General features: G+C 34.0%; 1 protein-coding gene across 2 annotated transcripts; it reads right to left on the bottom strand.

Moving 5' to 3' along the window:
• Positions 1–7,802: 7,802 nt before the first annotated feature.
• Positions 7,803–10,464, bottom strand: LOC133877045 (pentatricopeptide repeat-containing protein At2g27800, mitochondrial-like). Of its 2 annotated transcripts, XM_062315277.1 has the most exons (3): positions 10,370–10,459; positions 8,840–10,160; positions 7,803–8,175 (listed from the first exon to the last, which is right to left on the bottom strand). In XM_062315277.1, exons 2-3 carry the CDS (start codon positions 10,138–10,140, stop codon positions 8,082–8,084), a joined length of 1,395 nt encoding a protein of 464 aa, XP_062171261.1. In that variant the 5' UTR covers positions 10,141–10,160; positions 10,370–10,459; the 3' UTR covers positions 7,803–8,081. The 2 variants fall into 2 exon arrangements, with proteins under 2 accessions (XP_062171261.1, XP_062171259.1); XM_062315275.1 differs by having other exon boundaries at positions 7,804–8,175; positions 8,840–10,464.
• Between the last annotated feature and the right edge of the window lie 1,693 nt (positions 10,465–12,157).

Genomic DNA, 12,157 nt, shown 5'->3' on the forward strand with positions numbered 1-12,157 from the left:
CACAATCACTTACCAAACACACTCTTGATCTTTTAACGCTCTTACTTATATAATTAAGAATGATATTTTAGAAGATAAAGTATATTATTTATAAATTTGAGTGATTGATATTTGTGGGATATTTTATTCTTGTAAATTTCTCTTTATATTTATAACAATAAAATTTCAATATTAATTATGACACTAAAAGAATTATAGGTAAATATTTGGGATCTAGATCACAGCTTCTAAAAAGAGAATCATCACTCATTACTAATATATTAAACTATCCATACCTAAACTCTTTAGAGATTTACGATTAGATGCAAGAATATCATCGGGACTATAGTACTTCGTGCTAAATTATGGTTAAGAATACCGTAAAATGGTTAAGATAATAAATAAGAGATAAAGAATAAGGTGAAAACTAGAAGAAGAAAAAAATGGGGTATGAAAAACACTAAGTGAAATCTGTTTGAGACTATTCTATTGGTGGGAAGAGACCTATCGAACAATGTGCCACGTAGGAAGTCAGCAAAACCTTATTGTTCGGTCGATGGCCAATACCCTATGAGTGGTTAGGTGAGGAGCTTTGTGGGTTGCAGAGAGTAGATAACGTTCGGTCAATAAAAAGTAACGATCAAACGGTATGAGCGAAGGCAAATAGAAAATTGAAAAATCCTGGCAATCGAACGACATGAACACTTATCTAACAGTGACAGACTATATACGATTTACATAAGTCCAAAAGTTGCAAAAATGGGGGAGTCTTATTTAAGCATTGATGTAATCTTTTCTTGGGAGTTAAGTTAGAGACTAATAAAGAGTAAATTTTCATTTATTTTATAGTCTAATAAGGAATAGATCTCTAATTTAGAATCTTCCCTTACTAGAGTCGTTATAGTCTTAGAAGTTTAGACTTAATTGGTCTCTTATGTAATCGGTAGTCTATTATTTCTCTATTTAAAGATGACCTGTCAATAAGAAAAGTATGAGTTAATTATTGTTTTAGAATACAATTTACTATGTTTTTGGGGTTAAGGCTCTCTCAAAGTAGCCATTGGAGATCACGACTCTCTTGAAGTAGTCGATTTATCATTTTCTATGTTTTGTTACTAATGGGTTTGCATCAAGTGGTATCAGAGTAAGGTTAATTGTTTTCTATAGCAATCATCGATCCATGACTACACAACAACAACATGATGATAGGCACCTTGAGATTCTGCATGAGATATGCTCCATCATGGAGCATATCAGCAACGTGTGCCATCAAGTTGTCATAAAAACCCAACCTAGCATCCCAACACTGTGCAACAATACACAACCAACAAATTAAATCTTAACCTTTTACCACTTACCCCACCGTCACCACTCTTTCCCTCAGTCTTACCTAAACCTAGTGTTCCTCTCGATCCCCAAACAACCCATTCGACCACCTAGCAACCCAAACATGCTGTTAAACACCAAAGTCACTGGTGCTTCATTAGATCTTTCAAATGTGCAACAAGCCATCGCACCGCTACTCCCTTCAGTTGCATATCACCGCACCACCACCTCCCCACGCTGCCGATCTCATTGGTCTCACAAACCCCTTGCAAAGTCGTGCCATTTGGGTCCTTTCCGCACATTAGTTCACTGGAATTGTGGCTCATGAGAAAGAAGAAGAAGAGATATGTTTCCTTTGTTGGGTGCAGAAAACAAAAAAAGAAAGAGTCCTGGTCACACAAGTTAAACAAATAAGAAGAAAAAAAGCGTTAGATGTGCTTCTTAGAGGAAGAAGAAAAAAAAAAAAAAAAATTCAAGAAGAAAAGGTCACATGATGACCTTTGCTAGGATAGAAGGAAAAAAAAATAGAAGGGAAAGAAAAAGGTCGCATGATTGAAAGGTAAGAGGTCATTTAATTGTCTGACATTCACAAAAATGGAGAACGCGTCTTGATCTTAGTGATTTTTAATATTTTTTTTTTTATTTTAATAGTTGTTAAGTGATAGTTTTAGAAGTGTTAATTGGTTTTTATTGTCAGGGTTTTAGTTTTCATAAATTTTTCTTGAGGACAAGAAAATTGTTAGTGGAAGGAAATGATGTAATCTTTTATTGGGAGTTAAGTTAGAAACCAATAAGGAGTAAATTTCCATTTATTTTATAATCTAGTAATGAATAGATCTCTAATTTAGAATCTTTCCTTATTAGAGTCGTCATACTCTTAGAAGTCAAAACCTAATTGGTCTATTATATAATCGATAGTCTATTGTTTCTCTATTTAAAGGAGAACTATCAATAAGAAAAGTATGAGTTAATTATTGTTTTAGAATGCAATTCACTCCCTCCTCCTCTCTATTTACCTTTATACTCCCTGCTCTTGCCCTCCTCTTCCCATACTGGTTTTTTCTTTTGTTTGTAAGTGTTATTCGACCAGATTAGCAATTTTGGTCACTCCGCTATGCATCCATCCATCTACCTCCGTGTTGTGCTATTCATCTCCTTCATGGCCGTTGCTGTTATTTGCTGGGTATACTTTTGCTTTGAATAAGAATTTTTTGCTCTTTAGATCTGCCCTCATGGGAGATCTATGGAATGGAGGTTAGTCAGGTGTGAGGGGTTATCTCTCACGGCCTGAATAGTTCGGTGCAAGGGGTTATCTCTCACAACTTGAATGGTTCGGTGTGAGGGGTTATCTCTCACGGCTGGTTTAAATAATTTTTTTTTAGAATATTTGGCTACCAGTGTCTTAGATCTAGTCTGCTTGGAGCAGATATGCTCTTTAACTATTTTTGCATATGGGCTAGCGGAAGATGAAAGTTATAGAAAGTACTTTATTGTAAGAATTTTGTTTGTATCTGACTATGTAACTTCATAGCATGTGGCTATGATTTTGTAGAGCTTTATGCTCGTGATCTTTGATCAATGAAATACTCAGATCTTTCATTCAAAAAAAAAATTCAATTTACTGCGTTTTGAAGGTTAAGGCTCCCTCAAAATAACCATTGAAGATCACAGCACTCTCGAAATAGCTGATCTATCATTTTCTATGTTTTATTACTAATGGATTCGCATCAAGCATATTTTCATAACATTAACGTCCATTTGGTCGTCTAAAGCCACCAACTGAGAGAAAGGGAGTAAAGAGAGAGTATAGGAGAGGGAGGAGGAAAATGGGAGCTTTACTTAAGAGGTTACAAATTGCACTTGCCCCATTGGACTGGGATGGTTACATAATGTGCAGAAGATGAACTAAAATAGTGTGAAGCTGTATCAATCTTGATAAGATAAATCCCAATTTGGATATTTTTATTTTTTTGGGTGTAAAATTAAGATTTTTATGTTCTTTGTTATAATTTTATTAGATATTTTTTGAAACATTATCTTTAAAATAAATTATTCAGATCTTACCATATTTAGAAGATTCTTTTTTTTTTCCCCCTCAATTCATTACATCTCAAATATGATAAATGCTTAGTTGTCAAAAGTTGGATCTTTTAGTTTAGTTTAAAATTAAGGAAAAATTATACCATTGGTCCATGTGGTTGGCCTAAATTACAAATCACTCTCTGAGTCCCTGTCGTATCAACATTAATTCAGAGATCCCTGTAATTGGTTAATTTACAAATTGCTCACCGGAGTCAAATTCCATTAAATTTTTTGACAAATTCCATTAGACGTCACGTTAGTACCAAAAAGATGGCGACTCGTGTCAATCTTAATAAACAAATATAAAAAAAACTTGGCAGGCATTCTTTCCAGTCTTATTAAAATAAGAGGGTGGGTTTGGTTTGAACATAGGCTAATAAAAATATAAATAAATAAAACTTAAAAATATATATATATATATATATATATATTTTTAAAAAAAATTAGAAAAAGGAAAGGGGCAGTTGCTAGTTCCTTTCATTTTCCCAAATTTTTTTTTTAAAAAATAATTTTTTAAGTTTTATTTATTTATTAAGAGTGACAAGTGTCACCATCTTATTGGTGATGACGTGACGCCTAATGAAATTTGTCAAAAATTTTAACAGAATTTGACTTTAGAGAGCGATTTGTAAATTAGGCCAACCATATTGGACCTAGATATTTTATGACAGAGTTTTCCTCCAATCTAATCTATAAAATGACATGTGTCCCTTGAGTACATAAGAATCACATGTTCAATTTTTTTAATAGCAGAGACAAAGTTTGAAGAACTTTAGTAAAAAAACATGTGCAACTCACATGCTATTAAAAAAAGTATGTGATTTTCACATGCTAAATGACACATGTCATTTATATAGATTGGGTTGAAGGAATTTTTTCCAACCTAATTTAGAGGAAATCTTTGTCCATTTTAAACCTCAATTTGTTTAACCAATGCATAACGTTGTATAGATAGATGAAAAAATTGCACTATTGGTCTTTGTGTTGGCCTAAATTACAAATAGCTCATTGGAGTCAAATTCCGTTAAAAATTTTGGACAATTCCGTTAGCCGCTACATCAATGTCAATAAGATGGTGACACGTGTTGATCATAATAAAAAAATAAAACTTAAAAAATTATTATTATTATTATTATTATTTATTATTATTTTTTTTTTAAAAAAATTTAAAAGAAAAAAAAGGGGATGGCTTGGCCACCCCTTTGGGGCCGGGAGTGGCACGCAGCCACCCCGAAATGCATCTAGGAGTGGCCTTCGGGCCACCCTGGCCTCTGGGGGTGGCCGCGCCCCACCCCTGGCCACCTCTGGGGGTGGAGCGCGGCCACTCATTTTTTATTTTTTATTTTTTTTTAAAAAATATATAATTTTTTAAGTTTTATTTATTTATTTATATATTTTTATTATGGTCAACACGTGTCGCCATCTTATTGACGCTGACATGGTGCTTAACGGAATCTGTCAAAATTTCTAACAGAATATGTCAAAAATTTTAACGGAATGTGATTACAATGAGCGATTTGTATTAAGCCAACTATAAAGATCTTTGAATTAATTTTGATAACAAAGTAAGTGATTTGTAATTTATGTCAACTCCAACTCTAACTCCAAAGACCAATGATGCAATATATGTTTTGCATTGCATAGTCTTTGTGCTATTCTCTATCAAATTGACAATAGAAAACGTTTTAAGATATAATTATGTCCTTAAGATCAAAATAATAATAATAAGAAAACAAAAAAAACCATAAAAGGGCCAATGGCCATAAAGCTTGGCCTGGGGGCTTTAATTTTTCTTTTCTTTTTTTTTTTTTTTATTTCTTTTCCTTGGGATTATAATCGTAATGTTACATATTTAATGTTATCAATTTGATGAAGAATAAAAACATAATGTGCTGCAACCAAAAATTGAAAATTGGTTTTAATTTAAAAAAGAGTAATGCTATTTAGTAAAACGTTGTATGTTTGTCATACAATTTAGATGACAGTAATTAATAGTCTATTAAATAACATTATTTTTTTCAAACCAAAGCAAGAGGTCCTTAAAAGAAAAGGTCATTTTTAGTGAAAAATATTTAATGTTTTTTAATATTATTTCCTCCAATATATCTTATTCTTAGTTAATTTATTAAGTTATATTTTATATTTTTCTAATATAAAATGGAAGCTCAACCGGCAGTGATGCCCCTTTATGCCCCCCATGGGCATGGGATGCTTTTCTTTTGCCTATTCCACTTTGTCTAACTCCTATTGGCTATTGCATGCTGCACAATGGTTTTTCCATACAACAAGGCCAAGAAACAGAAAGTGATGCTTTGACATATCGAATTATTTACTTTTCAGTCTTTAAATTATTTGTTTATTTATTTATTTATTTATTTTTTTTTTGTGGATCCTAAACATAATGAGCATTTTTCTATACTTCAATTTTTATTTTTTTTTCTCACTTTAGGTTTTGTTTGTTTTGATTTAAAACATTTTCAGTTAGAAAATATTTTTCGAAAAAAAAAACTATTGAGGAAGGCTGGTATTGATAATGTGAACTCATTAACAAAACAAATTTCCAAACAAAGCTTTACTTAAACAGTCTTTTCAAAGCCTTCTCATTTTCACCCATGAGTTCTACGACAAACATATAAAAGATGCAGTTAGGACAATAATATTAGTTAGGTTTGTGGGCTGGCAAGCACATATAACCCACTAATCTGACCGTTTTGATTCAAACACTAGCCCACTAATCTGGATTTACCGAATACATGCAATATGAATCCACTCCCACGCCATAGTGCAAGTGAAAGAAAGATCATGCAGAAGCAGACGAGAAATAGTTGAAGCCAAGCCACCATAAAAAGGTAACCCTCAGCAGCAAAAAAAGAGACTTTTGGTCTCTTCCCAAAAACTAAGCTTATTTAAAATTATCACCTTCCTCTTTAAAACTCTGGTTGACTTGAGCATTCGAATGCTGGTAACCTCCGGCAAGCCCCATTGATCGTTTCATTACAAAATCCAAATGTCGAAACTAAATCAAGGAACGTTAGAAATGATGGCAAAGCTACCAACCCCAGTGTCGATCCATCTGGAGAGCGTATTGAACCTCGAACCCTCAAGCTCATGATAACAATTATCTTATATCATCATGTGAAAGGTGGCCGAGGACAATGCCGAATTGCTGAAATGCCAAAGGTTGTTCAAGCATTGTCACTTAGAAGTTAGAAAGTAAGGGTGTACAAGCGATTACGATTATTAGGGGTTTACATGTGGATGCGAATACGGATAAAATACGATTATTTGCAATATCCGTATTCGTATCCGCAAAATGCAGATATTATTTTTAGATATCCGCACCTTCATCATATTTTCACTAATCGCATCCGTGTAGTTAATATCCATTATCCGCATATTAGATAATGAGTTTTTTGAGCCTATTTTAGTATTTTGAGCTTGCCTTGGGTCTTTATTATGACATATTTCAAACGATTTGAAAAACAATTTGGGATGATTTTTAGTGTTTTGGGTTTTTTATATATATATGTAAAGGATATGAGCATAGCCTAAAACTATTTAAGTATTTTCTTCACAAAGAAGAGTAGCAACAGAAACACTAGATAACAATCAAAAACCAACTAGCTTTATACCAACAAATCTTTTTGGCATAACATTGTGCTCAACACACACAGGACAGATAATTTATCCTTTCCTAATTTCATGGAGCAAGATTAATTGCTTCCCCCCCCCCCCCGGGCGATCCATTGGGGAGCCATGGGGCCTATGGACAAGACAAAGGGAGGTGGCCTTATCACATGCCTTAATCGTGATGTGGTTTATGAGGAGAGAGAGTAAAAAGTACAACATGAAGCTGCCAGAAAGAAAAAATGACAAATTGAACATCAATTTAATTATATATGAACATCTTATACAACAAAAGCGAGAGGTCTTACATGGGAAGGCAAGAAATAAACTTCGGTGATGAAGCATCAAGCAATCTTATGGAGAGAAAACTAATTCCAATTAATCAGATAAGTAAATTGATTTAACTAGAAATTCACAATACAGAACCATAATATATTGTGAGATGTATAGCTACCTTGATGCATGTCTTATGAACCAATTCCATCAGAAAGAACTAGGACCTTTTCCATTTGATGTTGAGTATCGGCCAGCTAGAAGGGTGTATCCATATCTAATTGACCATTTGAGGGCAAAAGACTGGCCTCCTACTAGAAATATGTAGGAAAGAAGCAGGTAATACGATCCCAACTTGATGAATGGTAAAATGAAAGAAAGAAAGGAAAGGAACAAAAATAAAACCTCAAGAGTAAACAATTAGCTCTTCGGAAGATGGGGATATAGGAAGCACCGATGCTCCGTTTATTGATCACATATGAGCACCAACAAAACTATGGACAGGATAATATGAGCTCAACCGGAAAATATGAAAATATATGAACTCATATACAATACAGCCTACTTCTAAGTTCTAAGGAAGCAGACTTATCAAGTAGCATTGACATAGATAGAGGGAACAAAAAGCTTTACTAACTCAAACCAAATGGCCCCAAGCTTTTTGCTCAAAATATGCAACTTGACTGTATGGCAAAATATACATTATAAATTGAAATTTACCACTCATCTTGAATTTATTAAAATCTTACTTGAAGACATGGTATGCTGTATAAGATGATATTTGACTTGACTTATCAAAAGATGATATTTGACTTCAGTGAATGAAGATGCAAGATCCGTGACTTGTAAGACAGAACAACCACAGCCTTTCTTTTTAATCCCCCCTGTCTTTGACAATGAAACAAGTTTTAGATCTTGGATCAATTATCTGGGCAAATATCCAGTTCAACTCAAACGAACATATGTTCTTAGAAAAAACCAAATGAACATATGTTATTATTGTGGTTCTGAAATTATATCGATTCAACACAGTGTCATAACAAACATAGTATGTACCATATTGTACTGGCATTACATCTCCAGCATTCTTGAAAGATTTTTCCCTCTACACCCAAATGATTTTGAAACATATGCTTGAACTGACTCAATTGCAAGTTGCAACCATGAAAAAGATTGTAATTTAAATAATTACTTTGACAACAATAACATATCAAAAAGAAAAAGATACTTTGATAACAGTAATTAATATGATGGTATAAAGTTTACATTGAAGATACAGAAGCAGAAAACAAATAATTACAAAAATAAATAAATAAACTGAAGATCATGGTTTTGGCTTTTAATTCTCAATCTTGTAGATTCATTTATAATAACTTATGCAAAGGGAGGATTTCATAAAGTTCTGCACCCAAGCTTAACCACACACCTCTCAGAACATGCATGTAATACTAGCAGAGTTGTACTAAGATAAGTTAAAGCAGTTGCAGCTAACTTTCAATTCAAAGCAAGTACAATAGGTTACATGTAATGATGAAAATCTCATGCTCAGTACCTGAACTGATTTTTGTCAACTGAATTTCCAAAGTTATCTTCAAGCACATATAGAAGCTTCCTGTAAGTATGCCCATCCACAATGTCTTTTTCTTGAAACTCCTTCAACAACCTCATGGCCTCTCCTACCCTTCCTCGTCTACAGATCTCATCCAAGACAGTTCTGTAAGTGATGAAATCAGCTGACCTCCGCTTTTCAATCATCTCCCATAGGCACCTCACTGCCTCATCAACCTCTCCACCAAGAGCCAAAGCATTCACGAGCGAGTTATACGATTTACTACTTGGAAGAAACCCTTTTTCCTTCATTTCATCACACAACTCCCTAGCATTGTTTGTGCGGCCTTGTGCACATAGCCCATGGATCAAATAATCATAGGAAAATGAGTTGGGCAGACACTTATATACCACACCCATCTGATGAAATATCCTTAGAGCATCATTAACATGAAGAGAAAGTACATAACCCTTTATAATAGAATTCAAAGAAAAAATATCAGGCTCAATCCCATCATTTACCATCTGCCTAAACAAGCATCTAATAGTCTCCATATACATGTGGTTTATATAGGAATTATTTCCCCGACTCAAGAACGCCGCATAAAGAAGATTATAGGTTCTAACTGAAGGCCTACAATCCAAATTTCTGCTATTCTTCATGTGCTTAAATATATTGACAGCTCGAGTCAGCTTCCGCGCCTCTGTGAAAAAATAGATGATGGTATTGAAAAGGGCCTCTGAACCAATATATGGAAGAGCAAGCACTTGGTTTACAACATCATCCATTTCTTGGTACATTTTCACTGCACCAAGCTTCTTTATTGTAATGTGGTAAGTGCAGACATCGTGCCTAAACCTCGATTGTTGCGACGCCCAATTGAATAGCCCCAAGCACACTTTAGGATCTTCTTGGAGGGTTATGACATTGCAAAGCTCTTCAGCAGTGAATCTCGGCGGAAGTTGGGAAACCGCACGTTGAAATTGGGCTTCATCAAGAGGGGTTTCAGAGTTAGATTTTGATCTCTTACGCTCTCTCCTTCTAAAAGATCTCGACGGGGCGTTAGTAGAGTATAAAGAATTCAAGGAAACGCGCACATTGGAAGGTACTTTGGGACGCAGGCCGACATGGGTCTGATTCGAAAGGCGTATATGCTTCAAAGCGAGATCAATGGGATTTGCATACTTGGAGTAGCTTTTTGGGTGTTGATAAAAATGGTGAAATGGGTTTGTGGAGCATATCTGCCTGGTTGAATTTCTGCCAGAGAGAACATAATTCAAGCGATTTCCCCGAACAAAAACCATACTATCAGAAACGAGGAATACTACATGGCCAATAAAAACAGCTCAAATCAAGGAATTTCTGACTATCGCACATATAAATCAGCCAAAACAAAAAGCAGAAATTGTGAAACCATATGATAGGATTTCAGCACCATGAAAAAGACTTTTGCTATTTGGTCAGCTTTGAAGTGAATAATGAAGTAATGCCAAGCTGAAGAGTTCGAAAACATAGAGAAAGTTGGAGCCTGACCTCTATGTTATTGCCGAAATGAAGAAGAAGAAGAAGAAGAAGAATGATTGAGGATGCAGAGCGGTGTCGTTTTACGGTTTCGAACCCTGGAGCCCGGAGGTGGAGAGAAGGGAAGCAAGCAAGTGGTTTTTGTGGGTTGTGGCATTGGGTGGGCCATTTGCTGGATTGGAATGGGCCGAATCAGTTTCGGCCCACTGCTGAGTCCCATAGAGGACAGCGTGCCAGCCTGCCAGGTCATCAATAGTTTGACAAAAAAAAAGAGGCCATTAATTTTTAACTTCCTATTTACTAAAAATAAAAAACAGGGGGAAAGAGAGCTTTTCTAATTAATCCCTAAAATTTCAAGATTTTTGAAAGCTAGCCCAAGTTATTTGAGACCGGATCATAATCAACTTAGGTGTTTACTAGGACATTCGGTGGAACTTGATCAGATTACAATGAACTGATTTGAGAGACAATTTACAGTTTTTTCGTTTAGATCCTTTCTGTCATTAGTTACCAACAAGTAAATGCTACAATGGTCACGCCCATGAAAGCCACTTCGATCCCTCTTTCTCTCTCTCTCTCTCTCTCTTTTATTTTCAAAAAGAAAAAATAATAAAATTATTTCATGGCTTAAAGGTAGATTGTAGAGATCTAATAGTTATAAGTTATTATGTTGTTACTTAATTTAAAATTTTCAATGACAAAACACTATGGACACCATTAAATATAACAAAATAAAATTTGAACTATAAAATAATTCTTCTCTATTTTCACTTAAAATGAAAAAAATAAAAAATTCTTATCCTCAACTTCATAAAGAGCTCTACTTGAATAATTTATTATTTGATCTGTGGTCTTTTTAAAACCCAACTAGATAAAAACTGGTTGGAATAGTTCGCGATCATTTCGAACTATTATTTGATCTTAAATAGTTTGAGATCATTTCCAAACCAAACAAGTCAACTAGTTTTATCATTAAGACTAACAATCCAACTTAAATATGCTACTTAGATCTCTATAATCTACGACTTAGATTGTAGAGATCTAATAGTTATTATGTTGTTACTTAATTTAAATTTTTCAATGACATGATACTATGGACACCATTAAATATAACAAAATAAAATCTGAACTATAAAATAATTATTCTCTATTTTCACTTAAAATGAAAAAAAAAAAAAAAATTCTTATCCTCAAATTCACAAAGAGCTCTACTTGAATAATTTATTATTTCATCCAATATGATCTGTGGTCTTTTTAAAACCGAACTAGATAAAAACTGATAATATCTGGAATGGTTCGAGATCATTTCCAGAACAAACAAGTCAGCTAGTTTTATCATTAAGATTAACAATCCAACATAAATATATTTTTTTCAAATTATATTTAAATTTAAAATTTGAAACATGTGAATGGGTTATTTTTTTATTTTTTTATGATTTATAAATTTTATTTATGGGTGTGAGAGAGAATCGCTTTAAGAATAGAAACATTTACTTAACCATGAACTAAATTAAAATAGTGTATTATTATTCATTATTTATTGGTGTGCTAGTAGTGGCCAGTGGGGCACTTGATCCAATTATGCAAAGCATCTTTATTTTCTGGGACAGGAATATTCTATGCTGGTTCTGCTAACAACATATAACCTTATCCAGGACCGCACTAATTGAGTTGCCAAAAATCCCATCTGTTATTTCCGACCCAAACTTTTCCATATTTGCTTTCCTGCCCCAGGCTCCGCTACCTAACCAAAGACAGTTTAGTCAATTAAGTAATTAGTAAGGGTGTTCAAGTCATTTC

The sequence above is a fragment of the Alnus glutinosa genome, chromosome 9, assembly GCF_958979055.1.
Source record: "Alnus glutinosa chromosome 9, dhAlnGlut1.1, whole genome shotgun sequence".
NCBI classification, from domain to species: domain Eukaryota; kingdom Viridiplantae; phylum Streptophyta; class Magnoliopsida; order Fagales; family Betulaceae; genus Alnus; species Alnus glutinosa.